The sequence below is a fragment of the Malurus melanocephalus genome, unplaced genomic scaffold (assembly GCF_030028575.1).
Source record: "Malurus melanocephalus ecotype Western Australia unplaced genomic scaffold, MMel_1.1 scaffold_59, whole genome shotgun sequence".
NCBI lineage: Eukaryota > Metazoa > Chordata > Aves > Passeriformes > Maluridae > Malurus > Malurus melanocephalus.
The window spans coordinates 686,163-712,360 of NW_026623291.1; the positions used below are offsets into that span (position 1 = coordinate 686,163).

The 26,198-nt window shown below is 37.6% G+C and overlaps 1 protein-coding gene across 3 annotated transcripts in view; it reads right to left on the bottom strand.

Annotated features, from left to right (window-relative positions):
• The window catches only part of ZMYND8 (zinc finger MYND-type containing 8), a 46,506-nt gene that overhangs the window by 17,930 nt on the left and 2,378 nt on the right, over positions 1 to 26,198 (bottom strand). For 2 of the 3 annotated variants that reach the window (XM_057365919.1, XM_057365921.1), the window contains exons 2-9: positions 18,229 to 18,299; positions 8,563 to 8,711; positions 3,975 to 4,193; positions 2,978 to 3,091; positions 2,141 to 2,233; positions 1,705 to 1,792; positions 1,018 to 1,073; positions 478 to 555 (exon numbers count right to left, since the gene is read on the bottom strand). In XM_057365919.1, the coding sequence (XP_057221902.1) occupies positions 478 to 555; positions 1,018 to 1,073; positions 1,705 to 1,792; positions 2,141 to 2,233; positions 2,978 to 3,091; positions 3,975 to 4,193; positions 8,563 to 8,711; positions 18,229 to 18,299 (868 nt within the window). The remainder of the gene's footprint in view (positions 1 to 477; positions 556 to 1,017; positions 1,074 to 1,704; positions 1,793 to 2,140; positions 2,234 to 2,977; positions 3,092 to 3,974; positions 4,194 to 8,562; positions 8,712 to 18,228; positions 18,300 to 26,198) is intronic. The other variant, XM_057365920.1, reaches the window with a different exon arrangement.

Genomic DNA, 26,198 nt, shown 5'->3' on the forward strand with positions numbered 1-26,198 from the left:
TACACTTCTACTTAAGAATCTTAAGGAGTCTTCCCAAGCTCACTGCAGTATTAAACAGGAAAGAGACAACCTATCACAAAATAAAAATCAAGTCTAAATTGATGCATATCTGCAGAAAGAGATGTTCACATTTCAGAAATCCTCCCTGAGCACTGGTATCAAATATAAGCAGAGATGGTACAAAGCAGTTATCTTGTTTTTGAGGACAGAGAACTTGTGAACTGGTTGCTGACATTCTTGACAATTATTTCTGACTGAACCAATCATTCTGTGAAAACCTGCAATCTTACAGCTAACTATCTTGAGACAGTCTGACTCCACAAAGATGATGCACCAGCACCAACTACTGAGTAAACTCCAGCAGCTTTCCTTGACTCAGTAACCACCACGGTTTCAAAACAAAGAGGGGTAACAGTAACAGTCAAATGAGAACTGCTGTTTAATGTAGTAGCTAGACTACCATAATTCTCAACTTACACAAGGCTCACAAAACCAATTTTCTCGTTTTTGGCAAGCAGCTAAATAACATTCCGGACATACTTCAATTTCATTCATCTGAAAAGAAAAAGCAAAGTTATTGGAGAGATTAAACAGAGACCAAAGTGTGATCATATACATTCATTCAGAGCAAAATCCATATTGTTACAGTAAAAGAACTACCAAAAAGTGCATCTATGCATCAGAATACATCGGTGTCTCTTTCTAACTCCAAATATTCATTAACAAGGCAGGTGTCTTTCAGCAGAATCCATGCATCCACTTTCTTCTCTTGCCTCCCCTCCCCACAAGTCTTAATTATAGCTYGTGAATATCCTCGTGGGAGACACATGAGCAATGCCCTTGCCAAAAAACATTCTGTAGGCCAGGCCATGTATATGCACACCTAAACATAAAAAAGCCTACAAAAATTACCGATCTGCAATACACTCCTTACAAAACATGTATTATGTCACTCAAAAATACATGAAATGGAACACTAAACATACAGAACAAGTAATTTAATTGAGGCACTCATACCTCATGCTCACAGATTTTGATGATGACTTTTGCTGTTTGTGTCAATTTGTGATTTCCTGAGGAAACAATAAAATGCTTTAACCAAGAAAATTGTTATGCTAGAATTATGATAAAATCAACAGTTTTCAGGTATKAAAATTATCCATAAAAACAAGAGAACATCCAAAAAGACAATGCAGAAACATATGTATGAACCATGTACTTGCAAAAGCAGAACAGCAGCACTTTTTTTCTCAATACAACATTTAATAATAATTTTTGAAGCCTATTGCAACCTTCCAACCACTGACTTACTCTTTTAGTAAGGGATGTGCTGTATGATCTTTTCAATTCAATTACATTCAAGTGCAGCACAATGGAAAATACTAAAGAAATTTGGGGACTAGAATCAGATCATAGGTGTTGGACCAGGTAATCTTAAAGATAATCTTCAATTAAAACCATTCAATGATCCTGTGAATGCAAACCACTCTGTGACTCTAATTTATTTGAAAAATTTTCTCTAAGGTGGAATAAGCAAGGGACAGCACAGGCTGTATGTCAGTTGTTAAAAAGAAATCTGCTTTGCTTAGGCACTGTGGTCATTAACAGGAAGACACCTTCAATGTAGAAGTCTACAAATTGCTCCATGACTTTGACTATTTCCAAGTTTCATATCTGAGGACATAAGTACATATTAATACCTACCCCCATTGTAAATAATGCAGTTGTGCAAAATCCATTTGGCATCAGCCAAAAATGCTTCAGTGCAACCGTACATTTTCTTTTTAACATTCTGTAAAGGAGAAATTTAAAATGTATCAGGAAACARAAATCAGTAAAAAGTAACAGCTTCTTCCTGAATGTTGTTTCCTATTCATAGTATGAATAATCACTCATATAGGAAGCAGTGTAAGCTTGTCTTTTTCACACTATTTTTCCTGAGTATTTGTTATTGGCTCAGACAGTCAGTGAACTTCTGTTAACATAGGACTGTTTTTTAAGCTGTAAATGAACTGACTTTTATAATAATAAAAAACCACCCGACCCATCAAAATAGTTTCAAGCAACTTCTCTCCCCCTGCCATCAAACATTTTAAAAAATCAAACTCAAGGAACCTTCCTCTGTTAGCTTCATACAAACCTTCTCTAATGTACAAAGGTCCATTGGATGAAAGATATATTCTGCATAATCTGGGTGTTGATCCAGTGAAACTGGCTTTTGAAATGGCTCTGTCTGTTAGGGGAAATAATAAACCATACTAGTTACTAACACTGAACAGTTTCATCAATGACACAGTATTCACTGATTTTCTAAAACTATTTCCAGCTGGGTTATCAGATAAAATTCTTTAAAGGTAATTCTAAAACATTGTGAGGTGATAAATTATTAGCAGMACATCAGGATTGCAAAAATTTGGGGATTTAAAAGGTACTAGTGTGATTTACTGCACRCAGTGGCACAGGCTTTAACCACACCGAAGAAAATTTCCTCAGCATTTTACACGTATATGATAGAACCAACTTGTGTGGTAAGAACAATTTAGACTAACAGAYAGAAATTATATTTTCAACACATATAATCAATAATGTAACTGTGTCAGTGCCCAGGGCTCCTGTCCATATAAGTACATTGAGAAGAGATCATGTCTTCCCATTCTCCGGGACCGCATCGTCCACTTTCAGAAAGTAAGAAACCACCACGTTCCAATAGAAAACCACATTCTATTTTCATTGCACCTACTGAAAACATAATCAGGAGTTACACTGAGAAACTACATTTCAAATGCACTCCAAAACAGTCTGTACAACCTAAACTRATCTGTCAGTGCTAGACAGGTGGCAGATAGAACAGAAGCTGTCACAGACAATGTGATAAACTAAACTAGGTTCATCATCCACTAAGGGAAGCAAACCCYAGGATTATGACAAACATAAGATCCAAATATTTAAATTAAAAAAACAACACAAATTTTCTTACCCCTGGCTGTTTCATTTTCTGTAGTGCAAACTTCAGTAGATATGATAGCTGTTCGATGGTGAGCATTGTCATTGCTTTACTCTGTGTTTCTATGCATTCTGCAACTGTGATTTTCTAAAAGTTCAGATTAAAAAAAATACTCTGTCAGCAAACATTTCTAGATAAATCCTTCTCCACTGAAACATTCTAGCATTCAAATGAAAGATATTAGCTATTTATAAGTAACAGAACATTTCTGATGATGCAGTGTAAGTACTTCAGATGCCTGTTTTACCTTGGTTTCAGTCTGGGTATGTTATCAAAAAAGAAGAAAAAAGGAAAAAAAAAAACCTGGAAAATTATCCAACATCTTCAAGATCACACAAAGTGAATATGTAAATATGTAAAATTCCCAAATACAATGAGGGTTCAGAGCAAYGTCAGAGGGTGAAAAGGTCACCTGAGCTCTAATATAATAAGTCATCAGGGAAAAACATGCCATAAACCAATTTCCTTTCATTACAGATACTTGGATGCTAAGTATTCTCTCCCCTGAAATCACTGGAGAGGAATGATTAAATTCTTCCTCACCCCGCAGCAAAAAACATTAACAAAACACCCACTTGTTTATGTAGACCCTACAGTGCATTTTTTTCTGCACTGTTGAAAAGCTSATCAGCCCACCAGAAGCAGCACAAGTTAAACTAGTGAAAACTGCAGAAAAATTTCAGAATTACTGGTGCCTGATAAAGAGATCACTCTTTGAAATGGTGCTTCTCTAGAGCTGGAGACAGAAAGGAAGCTGAAGATTCGTGGTAAGAAGGCAAACACAACCCAGGCAACAAACAGAGAAAAAGTGGTGAAGCACAGCCATGGATGCCTCCTCTTCTGTACAAATTTTTCTGGTACCTTGACCAAGAGGCAATGTRGGAACAAACCAGAAACATTTCAGAACACAGAAAAAGCTGCTTAWATCTCAAAATCCAAGCAAGAAATCCACTCCTTATATCAAACTAACCTCACATTCTGGGCAAAACCAATCCCCCTCTGGTTCGGCTGTCAGTTTCAGACACTTAGCATGATAAACCCGAGGACAGAGTTCACAGCAGAGGACTTGGCCTTCCCGATGACAAACCCAGCAATAGAAATCATTCCGTCCATCCTGTGGTACAACATCAACAGGGTCTGTGGTGAGTGGCTGCTTCATATAGTAAAACGGACCATGTCTTAGTTCTGACTGAAATGTAGGCAAGAAAAACAGGTTTGGTTTCAAAACAAATTTGCATTTTTTCAAATCATAACATTCATAATATATAAGCAAACAGCAATTTACAGAGTTTGATTAACATTTATGCAAGCACAGTATCTTAGTCATTGCACAAAATCATTCATAAAGAAGATTATTTCTTATTCAGATGTCAAATGACAATTTGCACTCAAGACCAGAAATCAATTTTTGTGGCAAGTGAAGGCATTGAGTGCAAGGCATGCAATCCAACAAGAGCCAACAAACACTTTTAGCTTCAAGAAAGAAGTATTGCTATAGAAGCCATTAGGCCCTCTAAACTCAGAATTTCATGGGGCCGTGCAAGATAAACACCGAGATACTTAGTGGTGGCTAAACCTGGAACAACTGAAGAAGTTAGTCCTGAAACAAGGAGTTGAACATCATGCAAATCTGTGCTAGTTTGCAGCAGTTTATAGCTTTGTACCACAAAGCAAGCCAATGCTGAATTAATAAGGCAAAATGTAGAGAARGATGACAAAGCAAATTCAGATCCTGAGCAGCCACCTTGGCTACAGGAGATTTCATTTACCACCTAAATTCGCATCAGAATTTAAGACTCACATCTCCACTGGTTTGCYTGCACTAGAAAATAGTGTTAACTTTGTAACCTGCATGAACTGTTCTTCCTCATGAGCCCTGCAGCTCAAAGACGACACAGCTGATGCCAAAACACAAGAAGTGAAGGGACTGGGATGACTTAAATGGGTCTACAATCACATAGGTTGTTCTTTCAGCTTTGAAGAGCTGCTAACATTTACTGGAAAACTACATCCTATTTATTAATGACAAGGGAACTTAAATTCTGTTTGGTATTCATTATAGGGGTGGTTTTCTGAGGAGGGAAACAACCTTGAGATTTCAGGCAGCTCATTTACTGTGACTTTTTTGTTTGATGTAAAACCCCTTGCTCATGACTTCACTTTTAATTACCCAAACACTTTGTAGTCTGAAGAACATTTTTGTTTGATTCTCAGGTTATTTTTCAAGTGTCCTACACCATTTACAAATCTCCGGCTTCCAAGACCCTCGAGCTGTCACACATCCATGTGATTTTCAGAACAGRGCACCCATATGCATGTCCTGTACCTTTGAGGCACCCTGAACAAAATCAGTCACATGGGCATAAATAATGTCCCCAAAAAAGCACCAGCATGCCATTTGGAACCATGGTATTTCTAAATACCTAAAGTTACAAAGGACGAGGTCTAATTATTTACAGGAATAAGGGATCTTCAAGGCAGAAGCAACAACCCACCTGAAGATGTTATATCCCAAAAAAAACCCTGATTACCTAACACTATACAGTATTTTAGGCAAAGAAAGGATGTTATCCATAAACATTCTGCCACATAAAATTTCACATGATTTTGTGCCAGTTGGTGGTTTTCACTTTCTATTCTAAAGATGAGAAAGCCCAAAAAGACACTTTGCTCCCACCACAGAAATGGGCAAAGTGTTACTTCTGTGCTTTCTATGTACACACATTTAATCACATAATGCAACAAGAATTTCAGAAGGATGGTTCTATGAGAGCTTGTRGAATAAGTGGGACAGCATAAGGGTTTAACTCCATTTAAAAGCATTACTACAACAAGCATTCAAACAAAGAAACTGGAGTGAGGAAGAAGTTGTCATTTCCAGTGCAGAAGCATGTTTGATTTGCAGCTAAATGCACCACAGCTGTGAGACCAACATCTCAATCTTTTATATGTGGAAAKGCAACTATGGGGCATTTCCTCCACTGCGGATAAAGGAAATTACCAGAGGAATTTAATACATATTCTGACTTTGAAGTGGATATAAGCAGTATATCCACGCTAACTTTGCAAGATTCAAAGACTGTGCTTCAAGACAAACATAAAACGTGCAAAACTTCCACAGAAATCATAACATCCAAACTGAAGAGAAGTCAATTTTTGCTGAAACATGAGATTAATTAGTTTTCTGTTCAAGGATGCTTTTATCATTTAGACATCTATCACCTTATTTTGCCTAAGCCAAGTTTAAGAAACAAAACRAAAAAGGGTTCAGAGAGTCAAGAGAAACCCAAGGAACAAAACTAAAAGACTGAAAATGAATCATTCAACTGCTTCAAGGGACCTTCTCAATCATCSTCATCTGAGTAATATGCTTTAAGAGTTAAAATTTTAACAGTTGTTAGAGTTCAAGCTCAACTAGGTGATGGCTTGTTTTAAAGGCTTTATYGAAGTTGTTAAGACCTGTAGAATGACACAGAAAACTGAACAAAAAACAGTACTGTAGTGCTGTTTTGGGGAAAAAAATCACTACTTGTATTCAGTTCAAATGAATATTGAAAATAGTAGTAAAACAAACTGACAACTTCAATTACATTCTAACTGACCAATTAAGTGTCAAAAGTTCWKATTTTTCACCTTAGTAATATTCTAYCATTCCTTAATTYTTTGCTTGAATTTCAGCACTTTAAATACCTCATGGGACCATTCTGAAAATCTTWTAGGGCACCCACCACATGTAATACAAAGCCTCATGCAACTATAATTTTAGTAATGGTTTCTTGAAATGTTCAAGTATTACAAAGCACTTTGTAACACCTCAAAACAGAATTATCAGTCAAWCAGAACCACAACTATCACCTACATCATACTTTAAACTCAACCTGCAAGCAAAACTAGAACCTGTATGCTCAGCTCACATCTGCTCAGCAGTAAAAGAATCTTTAGAAACAAYTCCTCCTACCATATAGAACAGATTTTGAACCTATTTAGATGCAACAATCTTCAGGCATGCCCACTTCAAATTTGACRTGCAAGACAATATTAAATTAAAAGCAACTTGTAAAAGCTAAAGTTGCAAAAACTAAACAGATTATMTTTTCTTGCTAACTTGTAATAAACACAGCAAAATAAGCAAGTCTGATTGGTTTTCTYCATTAGATACACAACTTTATTCTATCCTGTACATTTCAGGTCTGAGATACCTGGAAAACAGAAAAAGGATTTACCAAGGGGAATGTATCAAGTTCAGCAACTGCAACTGTGTTTTCATGCATATTTTCAAATGGAGGAAGAAAAAGTGGAAATTAATACTGGAAGATTCCATTCCACTATTTGTAAAATTATCTCTGCACGGCAAAATTACAAGCTCAGACTTCAGAGGGGCRACATCTGCCCAGAAAATGTCCAAGATGKWGAGGAATAAACCCAGCTTGMAGTGAAGTTCAGCAAAAGCCAAACWGACCCCAKTGCACCTCCAYRTGCTAYAGACAGAGCTCCTGATTATCCTGAAATAAAATACAACTGACACTGGGTTTTAAGGCCTGATTTATTCACAGCCTCTGTTGCAGGACAACTGCARTGAGTAGGAATTTCATTTTCTTTCTTCACAGTGCAATTGTACCAGGATAATACGGATGCTGTTATGCCAGGAGAAAGTGCTTTGAAGACTCAGAACTTAATCCTGTGTTTATATGATGCTGGCAAAAAAAAAACCCTGTGACACAAAAAAGCACTTGGAAAAAATATACAAGCATGTCATTGGTATATCAGATGTGAAGCAATTTCAGTAAGGTTGAAGACTGTTTTCATGTAATCTCCTCCAAGATGATASAGATGCTTTACAGCATTTGCCATTCAATACAACTGATATAATTTCTTCATTTGCATCATACAATGAATCAGAAATTGTCAAAGTCTTGTGAAGTCAAGTTTTTCTCAGAAGGACAATAAATGCTATCAATTCAGCATTCAGAACAGTAAAAATACAAGCATAAAGACTGTAAGTCAGTATGACCCTTTAACTAGTTAGGCAAGAGTGTAAAATGCCTGCAATTCTAAGGAAGGGGAGGAAATCTATAGAGTAGCAAGGATGGAGCTGACTTTTGTTACTAACTGGCAGTGAAAAAGGACTGCAAGCAGATGAGGAACTTCCACTGACATTATGAGATCTTTCTTAATCTAAGTTACCACACAACTGAACACTTGCTTTTAATASTTTTCATTTTAAAAACCAGCTATTTTTTRTTTTATTATTGTTATTACATTTCTTCATCATTATTCTGTTCCAAATTGCATTTATTGGTTATACATCTTATTAGCTTTATGAAATCACTAAGCAGGACACAGGTCTTTGTTTTCAACAGATGTAAAACAATAATCAAAGAGCATTCAAATCCAAATTATAACATCAACTCCTACACTCACTGCAGTCAAAAATTTATAAGCATTCCTTAACAGTAAAACAATTGAGTTTTCTAAAGAGGACTGAGCTCCTGGATCAGCTGTCTCTGTGTCCTCTACTGTTTCATATTCTAGCATAATAAAACCATGACTACTCTTACCTGCTCTTTATTATTACTGTTCAATAGACCAGGTTTCTTTTTCTTTTTTATAGGACTTGTTGAGGCATCTTGAGGTGAGTGGCCATTGGAGGAATGTGGAGGGCTGGGAAATTTCCGTTTTTGTGCTGTGCGTTCAGCAGAGCCAGGATCTGTAACAAATACAAAGAACATGGTTGAAGTCTGCAAATTGTTGAAAAAKGTTCCAATAAAGTTGTGGCTTATCAGTCACACTCTTCAAAGATTTTTAATTTACCTTTTTAAAATAAGAGCATTTGCAACTTCATTCTTTCAGAACAAAATTTCAGTGGTCCCTAACAAATATGAAATGCTCAGCTCAATTACAAAGAACTTACTGATATTTTTCAAAAGAATTAAGTACACAATCAGCTGTACAACACAATACTAGAACAGTGACATGATCCTTTCAAAATACAAGYGAAAGTTCATCAGAGTTGTGTTAACATATTTAATTTTTTCCTTAAGCTTTTAATGCATGTAACAAAACAAAACTATGGATAAAACCATAGGAGTCGGAAGCCATCAATATCACAGAGAAACAACTGAATCATCCCCAAAACTTTTAACTGCACAGAAAAAAAAAYTAAAACCCCAGTGGTTTTGGATATTTTCTACACAAATACATGGTGCTATATGGTGACTTCTGACTGAGCAAAAGCTTRRTAAAATGTGTCAAGTAACATTTAGGAAAATTATGAACAAATATGAAAAACACATGAAAATATAGATGGAAGAATATATAACTGAAGCAGGGAAAACAAATGTAGGAGAATTCATCTATCCTTCATTTTGTTAATAGCTACACCAGGCTAACAACATTTGGAATATCAACAATTCTAGGAAAAGTGTCTGCCACTGGTTCTGTAGGCACAGCCATTTCAGCGGCACTGCCCAGCAGAAATGTAATGACAGCTCTAAGAGAAACTCTTCTGTTGACATAAGTTATAAAATTCTGGCAAAACATAATGAAGCTGGTTTAAATAAACAAAAACACTGACAGGCAGCATTTAGTAGCAGTTATCTGCTGACATGCCTTGGCTGAAATCAATCAATACAACATGTCTGAGGCCATTGTTGTTACTTGCTGTGTTTGGATTCAAGCAAATCTGCCTCCTGCTCCATTTAGCCCAAAATTTAGATTGACTTGACAATACAAAGAACTGCTATGTCACCTATGTGTGTGAAAAATACGTTGTCTGCTTTCTCCCCTCCTTAAGCAGTTATGACAATAAAAATGCCAACACAACACAAGTYTGCTGACAGGAGGCTCAAAGGGTTTGTCAGTTTAACTGATTATGCACAGAAGGTGGCAGAAGAACTCCTTGGGCTGGATATGGTTCATATATCCCAAGAGAGCTGTGCTAATCCAGCTATCCCGGAAGAAACTGCAGCATCAGTGTCACCTAAAYCAAAGCCCACAACTAAATCAAAATGATCAAACTTCAAACCAAACAAGCTCTGTATGGTTTGGTTTTTTTTTTTTTTTTTCACGTAAGTTGAATGGAGCTTATTCAGCATGGGAACTGTTTGCATTCAGAGCAATCCACAAAAAACAGCATCATATGGTGTCTTTTCTCATCTTCCCATCACCACATAAAGTATTATTATAACTTGCAGATCTCAACAGAGTCCTTACACATTCCTAAAGGCAGTCATAAGACAACTACTCCTACTGTGAAGTGCTGACCATGCCTTAATCCTCATTTTCCTAAAGCAGATATGCAGAATCGTCTCTCTCTACAGCAAAAATCCTCCTCAAAGGATTTACAAGAATCTCTGAGCTCAAGTTCCTCACCAGCAATTAAAATCATCACTGTAGCTCCCTGAAGAGACTTGGRCTTTAATTTCCAGATTGTACCTATGCAGGCACAGCTTCAACCAGGAGGGTAAATGGACAGTAGAAGTTTCCTGCTCTTTGCCTTTTATTTCTTGCTCTCAGGCACAAAACAGCCACCACTGGAGCACTCCAGTTTCCTTTCAGCTTTTCAGCCTCAGATTGTGGGATTTACCAAGACACTGCATGAGACACTGCACACTCGGCCTCAGCTCCAAGTATGAAAATCAGCTGTAAAGTTCCTTCCCCCATATTGTGATGCTTTTCATTTTTAAATGTTGTTTTTTTTCCTAAACTAACTGATTCAGGGTCAGGAAAAGGGTTAAACTGTTATTAGCTAAACCAGAACTGAATTACTGTTCAGTTACAGCCAAATTCAAACTAGAATTAAGCAGAAAAGGTGCWGATTCAATACCGATCTCATGAAATGGTCACACAAACATGTATGTTTGGTTAACTAATTTCAAAAACTACTTAAAGTGATGTCATTTTCCTTCTTGGTCCAAGAAGCCTGAGTACTGGGGATTTTCAAATCAACCAGTGGTGACTCATAGACAACATACAAAAACTGACCTGAAATACACTTCCTTTTTTTTTTTTTTTCCAACTGGAAAGTTATTCAAATGCACAGGGACTTTCTGAAGGCAATCTAAGATGTAACTGGAAAAACTAGGGAATAGACAGAAAAACAGCAATACCCAGGCATATTCTTTCAGATTTAGTTGTGCTAGTGGAAGAGGTTAGTGTCTTTAACTACCATGATATGTTGCCAGTTTACCAATCTGTGAAATAATATGAAAAATCTTTAATCCATTTCAAGTAAGAGAAAAATGGCAGCGCCTAATTAAATTGTTTGAGCTATAGTTTCCAATTCAAATTAAGACAATAAATGCTCAGGTTGCATTTTGTGTGAATTTGAGTACCCTGTTTAGCACAAACTGCTGCTTTTCCCTCCATGGCTCTCCCAGCAGTGTGAGCAGAGTTCCTACAGCTGAGCTGTGAACCAGATTAAGAAAYTGATCCCTGTTAAAACAACCTTTCAGAAGGAAAGGTAATTTTTAATTTTGAATYATTTCCCCAGTGTAGTGTTACTTGAAAAAAAGTGAAAAAAATCCGGGGGGAAAGAACAAGAGACCAAATTTAAGCTCTGCAATAACTTGATGACTACAACTGTTACTTAAAAGGTGGACTCAGGTTTCTGCTCCAAAAAGGAACAGCCAGAACTTCTGTGATCTCTTCTATGATAAGCAAATATTTTTCAAACAGTGTTTAATAAGCAAGAATGGTCTCACCTTAGGAAGTATCTCACCAGGCCAGCTGGTCACCACTTGGCACRTGATCCTGCAATCCCCCTGCTCCAATCAAACTCCTGTCCCACACTGAGCACACCAACCTGAACCAAACTTTTCATTGATAATCCCATCGTACTAAAAAAAATTAACTTGCCAAGAAACCTCAGCCCACTTCTTTCTTGGTTTTTTTTGGTGTGATTTTGCTTTCTTAGCACCATTTTAAAAATGTGCTTCCAGCTAAAGTGAAAAAATTTACACCTGAAACAACTTTTTAATCTCTCATTAAAAGTTACCTGGTTTTACATCACCAGGTTAGTATTAATTGGTCTTTGATTTTGTCAAGGTTGACAATAAGCACCTGTGAGTGCTGTTACAAACCATTCATTGGGGAACAAGCTAACCTGAACTTCACCTGAAGCTTAAATCTTTGTTTCTGTATGCCATCATGTGACTGAAGGATTAGTAACTACTGCTCCCAGGAGACTGACTAAAGCATACTTAAACCCTAAAGCAATTTCATTTCACACTTTATGACTATTTTTTAAGTCTAATTTTATGTGATGTCAATGCACTTGGTAAGCAGATAACTATGGTAATGACTTAACACAGTTTAGCTTAGAAAAAACTACAAAAACAAACAAAAGGGTATTATTTATATCAGGGAACTTATCTTGCTGCAGCATATGGWGCACAGACCACAACCAAATATTTTTATACTTTATGTATTGCAAAGTGCTGCACTGTAAACACTCTATAGCAGTGATTCCTGACAACTGAGAAATCTCTTTTTTCTCAATAAAACAGGTGCCAACTCAGAAAACCTGCAAAAGTAGGATGTTGTTTTCCTTGCTTTTCCTGTGATATTCAAATGTAATTCTTCTTGAAAACAAGCAATGTCAACATTCCTTGCTGTGAGAAYACAGCACAAACTGCTCAGTACCAAACACTGACAGTGACTCCTCCTTATGCTCTTCTTTCCATACTCCATTTTTGTTATTTTTTTAATTTAAAAACTTGAGCTAAATGCAGTCAAAGCAATTCCAGACTATAACAATAATGAAATCACATACATATATATTTCTAGGCATTTCTTATATTTGGATTATTTTCTCCAGCAAAGCCTTAATGAGGGCTCGTATCCACACCTAAGTCAAGGAGACACAGAATCCTTCTACACACACAATTTGYTCCTTTTTGCCTACTCTAGCACTGTGGTTTGTGGACCCAGGAAGCAAAATGGTTTGGAAAACTRATATTACCTAAATCAACAAAACCTTAAAATGGCATGGAGTGTAAACAATGAAGAAATCTGCAAGAAAATGCAGCATTACTAAGTTGTCCCATTTGATAGAACAGGCTTCAATTAATAACTTGGAGGAATTCCAGAACTGTGAAGTCTCACAGTTAAATTTATTATTAAGAATGGCTGTTAAAAGATTTCTGATTTTTCRAATCCATTACCTATAATACTACAGCAAGATCAACTAACTGAAAAACTTAATAAAATCATGGATAAATCTGTTAGAACTTACACTCAGCTTTGAGGAATTTAAATTTTCTGCCAGAATTTTGAAACATGATGCAGTTGTAATCAACCACTAAAGCCCTGTTTACATTCCAGACATTTCAACAGATTTAATTAACCCAGTCCAGTTGCTTAATGTAATAAATAACAGAGGTCAGCCATGGTTGTGTAAATTCTGATGAACTCCTACCATGTTACAGTTTTACACAAGAACAAAAAGAAACTGTTGGGTGTTTCTTCACTGTAGAACTTTGGGAGATAAAGAAAAAGAAATTCTTCCCAACAACTTGCAAGGTAAGAGCTGTAAGGTGAGGATAAGCTGGGGCCTGGCTGTGGGGGACTTGCTGCCCCAAGGCCCTCCTAAGGTGGGATTGCTGRTAACAAGGGSTCTGCATTAGAGAMAAAARCCCAGGGCTGCASTTCCATTYCCTGCAGGAGWCTCRATTTCACACTGGAGTAAGAATCTCACCTCTGTGATTAAATACAAGGTATCACTAYGAAGAAAGCTGATAGAGATATACTATTATGAAACTGTTACAAAACAAATCATGCATTCTGGGAATTCCATTTAATTAGTCATTTTTGTATTTATATTCATAATATCCCACTGAGAGGAGCTCCTAAGACCAAAGTCTTTAACACAAACTTGAAAAAAACCCTGTAAAACTCAGAATTCTCCCCATTAAGCACTAGAGCCTCAGTACATGACTTTATGCCAAGCTAAGACAATCTAATGAGCAGCTGTCCCTGCTGGGGCAAGGCTGCTCCCAGCAATGTCCAGCATCTGCTCAGCTCCCCAGTAATCTGGTTCAGGGAGAAAAGCAAGTACAAAACCATGTCTCCATCCAAGTCCTGAGAGCCAGAATAAATGTAAAGGCAATGTAAGAGATGTATGACTGATGATGGCAAGAAGAGAGTTAAAGAGCTCCTTCTGACTGGGCACTAAACAGGCAATGGTTCCAGTACCAACTGAAATACATGAAAACCTACATGAAGCCCATCTGCTACCACAACTTGCTACTGCTGGCAGCTAAGTAAGTTAAACTAGCAGAAAGAATAAAAAAAATACAAAAAAAAGAAAACCACCAGGTTAATAGGAGGAAAACACCCAGGGGAGAGTTCATTCTGTCCAAAGAGAACACGTACAAAAACAGAATTGGTTCTGGAACCACAACCTAGGAGTGCTTAGATATTTATGCAGAGACCATGCAATCCCCATCTTGAAATATTTAATAAACAAGGTTAGAAAGTAGTCCRTAAGGCTGGAACAGAAATATAACCATATTTCTGCTGGACATGTTAATGTATCATATGCAAAGGACAAAATATAATCACCTCATCCAGGCCTCTCTCTCCTTCACTAAAGAGCAATCCTCTATTGCCTCCATTTAATGAGGACACCTTGCATTCTCTTTAAGCTGTCGTTTCCCATTTCCAKTTCTCAAATGCCTTATGCTTTCTTGTTCTCATTAAGAGAGCAGTGTATTTTAAAACTTTGCCTTTAACAAGGCTGTACATGCACAGTTTATAAGCAGACCTAAATTATAAGTGGAGTAACTCTACTCCTCTTCCCCCCTTTCCCACCTTACCAGGTATCTGTGCCAAAACTTTTTGCAGACAGGCACWAGTGTGTAACAATCAGTTCATTATCGAGGCAAAATCTGGTACCACAAAAAATGATCAATCTTCTGCTAGATCAGCTGCTTGACACAGCTAACTGTGCAACAGCAGAAGCATTGCAGCCAGCAAAGGAGAAGGGTAGAGAAATGCAGCTCAACATGTAGGACTCCACTGCCCTGACCCCCTGAGCATAGACTCACTTTACCTATCACATTATAAATAAGAAGTGTCAGTGATGGCTTTAAGCTCTGGTTTCATTCCAGCCTGGCCTTATCTAAATGCTTGCTAACAAAGCTCCACACTTCCTGCACCCAACTGGTGTATTYCTGCCCTCTCTCTTACACCAGTTCTGGCACTCCACCAAGTTGTTTCAGCACACTGAGCTAGTAGAAAACTGTTCATCTTTTATGGTTCAGTTAGCTTCCTGCCAGCTCAGGCATGGAAGGAAGTGGATAAAACTGCTGCATTGAACAGTTTGACCAGCTCAGGCTGCTTTGAAACCACCATGTTACTCAGACCAACTCAAAGGCTGTGTTAAGACCCATTTTACAGATTAAACAGTGTATGGTCTAGTTTAGCTTAAACTGAACTGGGATTGAATTATAGCAATTAAACTGCTTATACCAAAACAAGAATGTTCATGAAGAGGCCTGCATTGGGCTAATTGGTTTTAAAGCAATTAAATKGATTTCCCTACAACTTTCTTTAGACACAGCCTCACATGAGCTGTAYAAACTGTAGCAGGGCAAGTTAGGTTACAGACTTGCAGCACATCCGCTGCTCTAGGTCAAGTGTGAAGTTACACAGTGCCATGGATTGATCTCCTGCACAGGCTTCTCACACATCAAAAAACCCAAACAAARCACAAAGAGCCGTGTGCTCCCCTCCAGGTTTGCCCAGATAGGGTCAACTTCCTCATCTATGTCCTTTCCAAAGCACACAAAGCAAAACTCTGCACAAGCTAATTGCTGCAAGTGAGGACATTGCTGTAACCATCCCACCAGCTTAGAACCTTGCTGCACTTTTTCTGCCTTGCAGAGAGCACAGTAATAGTCTTGGAATTCTGGTTTGTGACTTTTCTGCTGCAGAAACACTACACTGAACTATCAGGGCAGCTTGTTTCAATCCAAATAACAGGAGTCCAGATAGATTCATTACACCAGGCCTGTAATGTGGCCASCTCTTGAAGATGACATTTATGATTTTTTTACTTTTGTGAAAAACTATACATTCATCTATTATAAAGTTTTACCACTAATTCACAGATTAGGTTGGGTATACAAAAAAGATAAAAGGTTTACAGGCAAGTCTAAAGCGTTCTTTATATTCTTCACTGAAAAAAAATACAAGCCTGTAAGGGCCTGRGGTGGGTGGCTGTTATTCTTATCCTTAGAATGGTGCTGGCAGGGGTTTTATCAACATGCATGTGAAATTTAACAAACCAACTACAGCAAATCAGTATCTAGTTAAACAAAAAACAATTCCCTTATTATTAAAGTGATTCAACCCCTGCTAAGTTTTATCTCTACTAYGGTGATATACAAATGCCATTTACATCACTCCCACTGGTATTTAAAGCACTAAGAGTCCTATGCACGGACCAGTGACTTCCACACAATGACAGCTTGGGTCAACCTAAACCAGCACTGTGCTGAGACTGCCTTTGTCATCAGCTGGTTCAGAGTTGTACCAGCAGTAAACAGTATAAAACACAGAACTCTTTCTGCCAGGTTAAATCCCTCTGAATTGACCAATTTAGTTAAGAGCCCACAATGTAAGGGAAGCTGCAMGATCACATGTGTGAGAAGGTTGGGAGATGAAAGACTGACCCTTTCAATAGCTATGAGATATTAAATGAGCTCATTTCCTAAGGAACTTCATCTAAACCTACCAAATAAAAAGCAGGAAATGAATTAAGCCCAAAGAAAACTGAGACAGCACATCTTGAGGACAAAGCAGCACTAGAACTACCATGAGGAAATGGTATCTTTCTGTATGGTCCATATATCTGTTTGTGGCTGATTAAAGCAACAGAACTACAATAGAAACATAAGTAGATATCAGATTTGTAAGTGTCTTTCAGACATTAACTACATCGGAGTGACATAGGTAATGGTTTAGTTCACTTGAGGCAAAACTCTAGTTAGTACTAGTTAGTGAGCCAGTGTTTCTAAGGAGAAATAAAGATGAGGATTCATGGGCAGCCATGAATCTAATGTATCTTATGTATCTAATCCATGTATCTAATAGCCCCCATTGTCTTTTCTACCAAGTTCTTATATTATCAAATTCTTTTACAAACTGGTCACTACAACAGCAGAAAAATGTTTCAGTTTTTAAATTGGTRAGAAAGTTCAAGTGGCTGGGATGTGACAAGCACCACAAAGGAAGTGGCAGAGAGCAGAGCTGGGAGCTTGCTCCAGCCAGTAGCAATCATTAAAGCAACAAAAACATTTACTTTCTGCYGGCTTAGAAAACTGAAATACAGAGAAGTAAATATTGAAAGCAGTCCAGTGGTGGACACTGATATCCAAGATCAGAAGGAGAGAAGGGAGAAAAACACGGGAGAAGGGACAAAAGGAGCAAATGTGTCTCTTCTGAGGTGTCAGATCACATGTACTACCTCACCATACAATGAGAACTGAAACAAGAAATTTACTGTCTGTTAGTACAAATAAGACCTGAATTCAATTTTGTAACCATGTTATCCAACCAAGCTTCCTCATTAAAAAATCATGCAGATGATCTGTGTTGCACTTCCAAGACAATCCCACCTGCACAATCAGAGTTTAGAACTAGACTTGTAAGCCCTGTTGTAGGAATGTGAAGAGTAACTGGGTATAGGCCAGAATTTTAAAAGGATGATAGTAAATACTGCTGCTATTTCAGAGAAATGGCTTTCAAGTAAACTCAGCTACAAAGTCAGCTGCAAGTACAAAAGGAGATGGACAGGCATGAATGTCCATGAAATACATACTGCTCAGGTAACTAATTTCTGTGGAAACAGAACAAATAAGATTCATTACTGTGGGAAATACCACCTTAATATTTTTGCTACTACTGTTATTTTCTCCTGTCTATCAAATGTAAAAGTACTACTTTTAAGGAAGCCATAAGTGAGGTAACACAAGAGGTTGAGACTTTTTGTTACATAACCTAAGTTCTTCATAAACCTGAAATAACACTGAAATATATGTGTGTGTGTGTATGTGTGTGGATTTGATATATAAACACTTCTAACATACAACAGTCATTGCAAAAAATGTAATTACTCTGGAGCCTCCACTCAAATGTAGCTTCATGGTAGATGAAAAAGCTTCACTATCCTGGTTTAGAAAGAATTGTGTAGTAGAATCAAAGTGAMATATTCCTCTTACCTTTGGATCGAGTGGAGATGTCCATCCCCTCCACCACCTCCTGCTCTGCCTTTATYTCCTCTTCAGCCAAGCTGCAGGATTCAAAAAGGTGAATTAGAATACTTTATGAACTTTATTATTCCCATGACTACCTTTTATCCATCAAGTTCAGCACGACACTGTGAAACACAACTCTATTACAATTTCTGATGGAATGAAAGGTCTGCTGCTTGCCAGAGCATRTATTGATCAAAACACAGCAAGAAACAATTCRGGTACACAAATATGCAGCAAGTTACCAAGCACAAAAGTAGTATTTTCATAGTAATGACAGTCTYGTAACATGTACTGAAGATTATAGCAGTGTATGTATGAATTGTGTGTGACAAACAGGAATTCTGCTCCTTGCAGCTCCTAATCTCAGATAAACCATGTGGACAGATGCCTGCCAACATTTAAATGCTCATCAGCACTTGGGAACAGATTAGCTGAAGTAACAGACTTAGCAACACAGAACTTGCAAAATTAGAAGGTAAAATGCAATTTTAAAAACCATTTAATAAATCATTTTAAGGATTTTGGAACTGAACTACAAAACAGAAAGCAAAATAATTATAATTTATTGGCAATATAATTCCACCAATTATTAACCATAAAGAGTAAACAGTATAGAGCTGTTACCATTCAATCTCACACAGTTTTTATTCAGTCCAGGCAGGATTAAATCATTACAAACTACATATGACTTTCTGATATTCTACTTTCTTATAGTGATGCCATTCAAGAAAACAATTCAATCAGTTTGGCTAGTTAAGTGACTTTGGGGAAAGAAGGTGGAAGGGAGAGACAAAATGAACAAGAATAAACAGAGTTACAGACCAGTTTTGGGGATGTGACTATCCTAGATGAAAGGTAAAAGAAAACAGGATGTTGAAGCAAACCCAAATTCAAAATGATGGACAAATGGGGTTCTGGAACCTCAGAAAGGTATTGCAGTGTGCATTAATAACACCAGAGCACAACAGGCATGAGGGATGTAGATCCTGTCCTCTATAAAGGCAATTTAGCACTCAGTCTGTTAATGGAAGTTGTTGCTGACACGAGTTTGTACTGACATGGCAGATTAMGAATTTCTGCTGCTATGGAGTGGGCTGAGGTTCCATTCAGCCAYCCCAGATCCAGGGACAGGGCCAAGAGGGCAGCTGGAGACCTTTGCCTTAGCCACTGTGTCTGCCTGAGACACCAGATCAGAGCTGAGAAACAACAGTGAGGACTTGGTTATATTTATACCAAAGAAACTCTTCAGCTTGACAAACAGTTTATATTAGCAGGAGTTCTGTTATGGGTATAAGTTAAAAGAGATTCCTAAACAAAGCAAAACTTAACAGCAGAAGGATTTCTTCAGGCTGTTATTTGACAAAACTACTTTTAATCAACTATCAGCTACTGGGGTTGGATTGCAATTCCTTTCACAGTTCTAAACAGTACAGTTATGTCAGCAAATATTTTAAATACAAATTAACCAAGCTCAATGTATGGAAAACCCAAAGCTGAGAAGACCCATGAATGGCAGAAATAATTATCYTCTGACATTCGTATATAGAAATAATTTACAAAATAAGCTCTCAAAACTCACAAAACACTGAAGGGAAGTCCTATTCTACCAGCATCTAYCTCCCACCTCAAGGACTACTTTGATCATTTCAGGAGGAAGGCAAGGCACCCATGTGACCAGRATGATGGTAAAYGTGTAGCACAGTTGACTGTAACACAATGCTTTTCAGATTTGTTTTGCATGGGCAGATTAAATGCACAACATAGCAGACCATACCACAATGCTCACACATTTACTATGCATGGGCAGATCAATTATCCTGCACATTTGTTACACCCTTTCCCAGGGGCCTCAGCACGGAGGAGCTGGCAGTGGCCTGCAGACACCAAAACATTTCATGCACCACTTGCCTCTGCTCGTTCCTCTCCTAAGCAAAGGGAAAGGGATGGGCTCATGGGATGGATTCATTGTTCTCTTCCAGTGTTGCTTTGGGGTTTTTTTTCTTCCCTTCCCCTCTTAATAAAATCATATTTCAATATCACCAAACTGTAACAAAATCCATATCTTTAAAACATCATGTATATATGATCARTAATACACAGAGGTAAATATGTATTCATACCCAGTAATTCTGTAAGAGTGAAGTGATCTGGCAGTGCACATTACCTGCTTCTAAAATACAGATCCAGCTCCAGACACAGACTAGGACATATGATGCTTTACAAGACTCAGGTTGAACACTTAAACTCCTTTTACACAAACTGCTACTAAAAGGAATGGTTTCCCCAGTCCTCAGCTTCTTGTTCCAGAAATCAYGTTCATTTTATCCAAATCAGTTCTGGAATGTAACTCACTGCACAGCTGGACATGCAGAAAATGGGAGAGAACCACTCAGGGAGAAAAGGGCACCACCCTTTTAGCAGCAGCTCACATTTAAGTTACATTAAAGTAACCGAAATATTCCAGACTCATCCAAACCCATCATCAGGTCATTTTGTTTAAATCACAACGTCAGGGGAACATGACACRACATCAAAGATACAGTAGTTTGTAYRAATCAGAATTATAATCCAGGGAGCTGCGCATGAACCCTGGCTGAGAAATGGGAGTGATGGATCAACACAGCAACACCACAGCAGGAACTGTTCCCACTTCCCTGACCAAAGCAACAGGAGAAGTTACAGGTTGACTGAGGATGTTCTGTTTTGGCGCCTAGGCCCAAACCCAGCACTGCAAGGGGTTACAGGGCAGGAGTCCTCCCTATTATTTATAGCACAGGAGGGCTTTTCAGCTCAAAATCTGTCCCAGCAACACGAGCTTATTTAGGAAACTGAGTCAGTTTCCTCCATCACCCTCATAAGCCTTCTTGCAATAGTTCTATAAATGAGAAWAAGCTTCTTCAGAAACAGTTGCAAGACGAAGGAAGTATCTTGCAAACTCTTGATACAAAGAATCACAGAACCACAAAACCCCTTGCTTTGGAGGAGATCTTAAAGACCATCCAGCTCCAAACTGCTTCCGTGGACAGGGATACAAACACCATGTAAAGAATGTCTGAAAACAACCCTCCCAAAGACTTCAAGCATAAATGAGTGTCAAAAATGCATTCTCCACTTGACACCAAATCCACTTTCCTTAGCAATGGAAAGCACATTCCCTATACACATATGTGCATACTGCCCATCACTCACAAAAACCCAGCAATTACCTATTGCACTACAAAACCTGAGCCTCAGAGGAACAGAGGCATCTCCATATTCTCCACAATTAATTAATCTTTTAAGGGCACAAATATTTAAGTATATAAGAAAACCACAGAGATTATTCTGAAAAAAAAAAAATCCCAGTGTTGGTGAGGAACAGTTAAATAGTGTGTTAGACATGGCTGTTAAAGATACTGAACATTCACAGCTTTTCAAAAGCATCTCCCAMTGCTTTTGGAGATTCAAACATGACATTGGTTTGAACGCTGGCAGTGATGACTGCAGTGGTCATCTTTGGGACTCAAGTTTGTAAATACACACCAGCAATTCATAGCAAGTTTACAGTAACTTTTCTAAAACTGACATCTTTTCACCTTTGCAMGCTCCACCAATACAAGGAATACTCTCAAAATGCTTTGTAAAGCACAAACTTCCAAATGCAGATGTTAGCAAAAGATTGCAATTAAATAATTCAGGAAAAACAGGTTCTTAATCAGTTACCTTACTGTTACCCACAACAAAATAAAAGGAAAATTAAGACCAGCAGCAAAATAATTAAAAACAGRTATCTAGTTCCATGGAAACAATAAYTGTRTGGTCAGGTAGASTATTCTAGAGAGTTTAATTTGAGAATTTATTTTTGCAGGGCTCAGAGCAGCTATTTCAGCCTGCATGCATTACTGTCATGCATGTATGAATGGGATGCTCTGAGGCTGCAGATCAGAAATGATACTGGAATATACTCAATTAAGTACCTAAATGAATACAACAAATACCTTATGTAATTCTGAAAGCTACTCTTATTTCCTCATTAAGATGAATGAGCACAGAGGAAYACGTTTTAAGAACACAACTGAAATTTAAGCTTTGCCAGTTTCCCTGTCAATTGACCAGAACACCAATTAATCATTTAAAACTTCCCTATTCATATTGACAAAACTTGCAACAACAACAACAACAAAAGATAGTTTTCTAAAATGTTAAGCTAATTTGTTTCATACAAACTAGTTTAGCATGTCTGAATGAGGGTAAAAGGGGTGGAGGTTATTCCTTTGGGAAGAGTTGGGCACAGAAAGAAAAAAAAAGGATTGCAAACATACAAGGTTTATTGATACTTAGGTAAAAAAGGAAAAATAASTTAGCTGCCTAATTTTTAAATATGTTCTCTACTAAACTGAAGAGAGGGTGGATATTTTTAATATAAAATTCAGTTTTTCAAATTTCACATCCCAAAATTAAATACTGACTTGTCTGTTTAGGAAAATCATTCCTTTGCTAACAGCAGTACTTACCTGAGAAAATATACATACACAAGAATATTTAAGGCTGCTCTAACCCATAGTAACTATAAAGAGCAATTAAAAGTTGCAGATGAACTACTGCACCTTGACATTTAACCAAGAAAAACTGACAGATATGGAAAACCACTCGAAACAGCTAATGCCCACATACACAATCTAGAGCTACATTAGGGAATAACACACGAATTCCAAATCAAGAACTACATATTTCTTAAATTCMTTTTTCCTTTTAATTAATAGAAAACAAAAAAAAWTGATTAAAGACTATAAGCACTAAAACTGAATTCCATCTTTAAGATCATTCCTGCTTCTCATGCATCACACTGTGAGCAGCAATTCTAAATAATGATTTCAAAAAAAACTGCATTCAACAAAAACTTAAAAACAAAAAGAAAAAAAACTATTTGCATGCCATTGCTGAATAAATAGCAGCTTTGTATGAGCACTCACCTATAACAGTCTCTTACTCATCGGTAGCTATGCTATTTATGCAGGGCTCTTAAAATGGCGTCTGCCAGCACTGCACTGCCTCACTCCTGCTCTGGAGCTAAAATGGTAGCACTTTGTTCAATACCAGCAGCTCCTGTTTACACAGCAGGGCAAGATTCAAAGCCAGCACCTAAATATCAGAAATGGTAAAGAGGAACCAAAGGACACCTGACATCCGAACGTTTAACTAAAAAGGCACAAGATAGGGAGATTTGTGAAGTCACAGGTTACTAAGGAAATCACTCAATTTTAGCTTCACTCTCCAGTGTGAGCACCTCATATTTTACATTTCCTTTTGCAGAATTCCCTGCAAAATGTTCCATGTGTATTAAGCAAATAACATTTTGTATTAAGCAATTAAAATACACAAAAGGCTCGTTCAGATATCTATGTACAGCAATGTTTAAGCTAGTTACCTGTGATAACAAGCACAGTAACTCTATTTTTCATTTAAAAAACATTTTGGTTCTTTTTAAAAGAACCTTACCCTTATTCAGGGTCCATTCAAAACAGCTGCACAAAAGAGAAAAATGAGGGGAGGGAGGGAGAACCTTGGTGTCACACAGTCATCTTTAAGTCTATAAACTATACAGCTGAGGCCCAAGCAAGGCAACCAAACAGCTACAGATCTCAGATGCTAAAAATATAATTTGAGAACAATCATGCTTGAAAGTAAAGGTTTATATCAGCTGAATTAAGAATGTTAACATCCTGTTACAGCATGGTTTTAATCTCACAGTGTGAAACGCACATGCTCTGACAATGGGCAATAAAGGGTTAACATAAAAATGACAGACAACTACCAAATACATGAAACTCACTTCCTATGTAGCTATGGCTAAATGAGTCTTTAACCCATGAATACAAGCCATGTTTATTAACAAATGTATTTAAAATACATTCTAAATACAATTTAAAGGGACAAGCTTAATGGCCTGCTCTGATGGTTTCCAGTTTGCAGACCCCTTACAGCCAGTGTACTACCACAAAGGGGTTTGCAGACAATAGCCAAGTAAATCAAACCTAGTCTAACAGGCTTAAATTCATTCTAATGGGATTCATGTGCCCATGGGAAAAATACTGGGGATCCACAAATAACAAAATCTGAAAATTGCTGTCTACTCCATTTTACRTGGGCAAAGGTTTTGTTCAACTTTCAAGATATTTAGGAAATTCAAATTAATACTTTGAATTCCAAACAGAGAGGAGGAGAGCTTTTATTGAGATTTATCTCCCTTTAACCAATTATGCTRGAGCAGTACCACCACTATGGAAAACTGACCACGACCTATTACTTTTCAGCTACTGGATCCATATGGCCAGTAGCTGAAAAGTAATATAATATAATACACTGCAAAACAAAGCAAAAAGGGAAAAACAAAACAACAAAACCAGAAACAAACAAAAAAAAAACCCTCAAGCAAAAGTGGTATCACAAAATGGAAGACAGCTAAGGAAGACGAGCCAATTGAAGTTTGTGGACACTGATATGAAGGGCTAAATTTGTAATGTAATCTATCTATTTATGCTTTTTGAGCATGAAGTTCCTTCTATTACATGCTCCCTTAGTAGCAATGTASGTTTTCTGCTACATTTCAATACTCCTACCTACTGTGCGGGGGGGTGACTGTTACATTTGGAGTGGTTTATACTCCGCATTTTTTTCATTCCCAGTATGTTAAGTAGTGTCATTTGTTTAAAGAAATTACTCAGCTTTTCCCCAGCACTATTTAACTTCCAAGTAAAACAGTTTGCCTGCAAAGAATGAAAAAGGCATGCAGCTTTTAAAAAGCTACTGTTTTCGCCATGATTTATAATCCAGACCACTCCTTTGTTCCCCCCCCCACACTCCATTCTTTGTCCAGTTAATTACARAAGTAACTGGATGTTGGCACTAAATAATACTGGCTAATCATATTCATCCTGGGCAATTCAAATTACTCGCTAGTAGCCAGAAAACTTACAATGCAATTATACGATTAACTGCTAGCTATAATCAGAATAATGGCCATTTGCTCCAAGCTGAATAAACCTCAGCTGCATTGCTTCATATATGTCCTGTCTAATTGTGAGATAGTAACAAGATCCAGGCCAGAAAAATCTTGGGGAGAAAGCATACGTGCTTTTTCCCTGCATCTGTCACTTAAACAAAACCCCACATTCCATCTGTCCTGAACAGAAAAAAACAGCAGAGTGCTGCTTATTATGCAACCTCRAGAAGTGAGTGATAACACTGTACCTTGACAAAGCACCAAAAAAAATGTATATATGAAAATCCTTCAGCTTGGCTGCCTTTGCTTTACTTAGATGGAACAAAGATGGCAGAAATTTCCAGAAGGCCTTTCTCAGCCTTGCCACTGCAATTGTCAATCTTTAACCTGCCTGCTGCGGCAATTGGCTCCGGCGCTGGCGGAGCAGCGCCATTGGGCTGAGCTGAGGCACAACGCTGCTGTYTCTACCTTGCCTCAGACATCTTGCTGCAATGCAGACATTTGTTTTTTTGTGAACTATAAAAGAATTATACTCGAGTGATTGAAAATAGTGAACTTTAACAGACTCACGATGCTCCGTTTCATTACATGCAGGAGGGCAGCTCGCACAAATGCGCTTCACTGTCAGCAGCGTGTCTGGAGGTGCAGATTTGAAACAGATCCTGGTTTAACAAAACCTGTGGGAGCCATTTTAATACAAGCTTTCTGATTGCAGATCACTTACCCCTGCTTCCTCATATTAAACAAATATTATGTTGTTCACTCTTAAAGGCTGAAAGTAAACTGCTAACATGTATAAACAGCTGCTAGGAAAACTGTGCCCAAATATAATTTCTGTTTTTTTGTAACTGAACAAGAAAAAAAACAGAATAACTTCTTAGCTGTGTCAGCACTTTTGTGTATGCTAAAAAATRCATTAAAATTGCATACAAAAATGCTATCACATGAAATT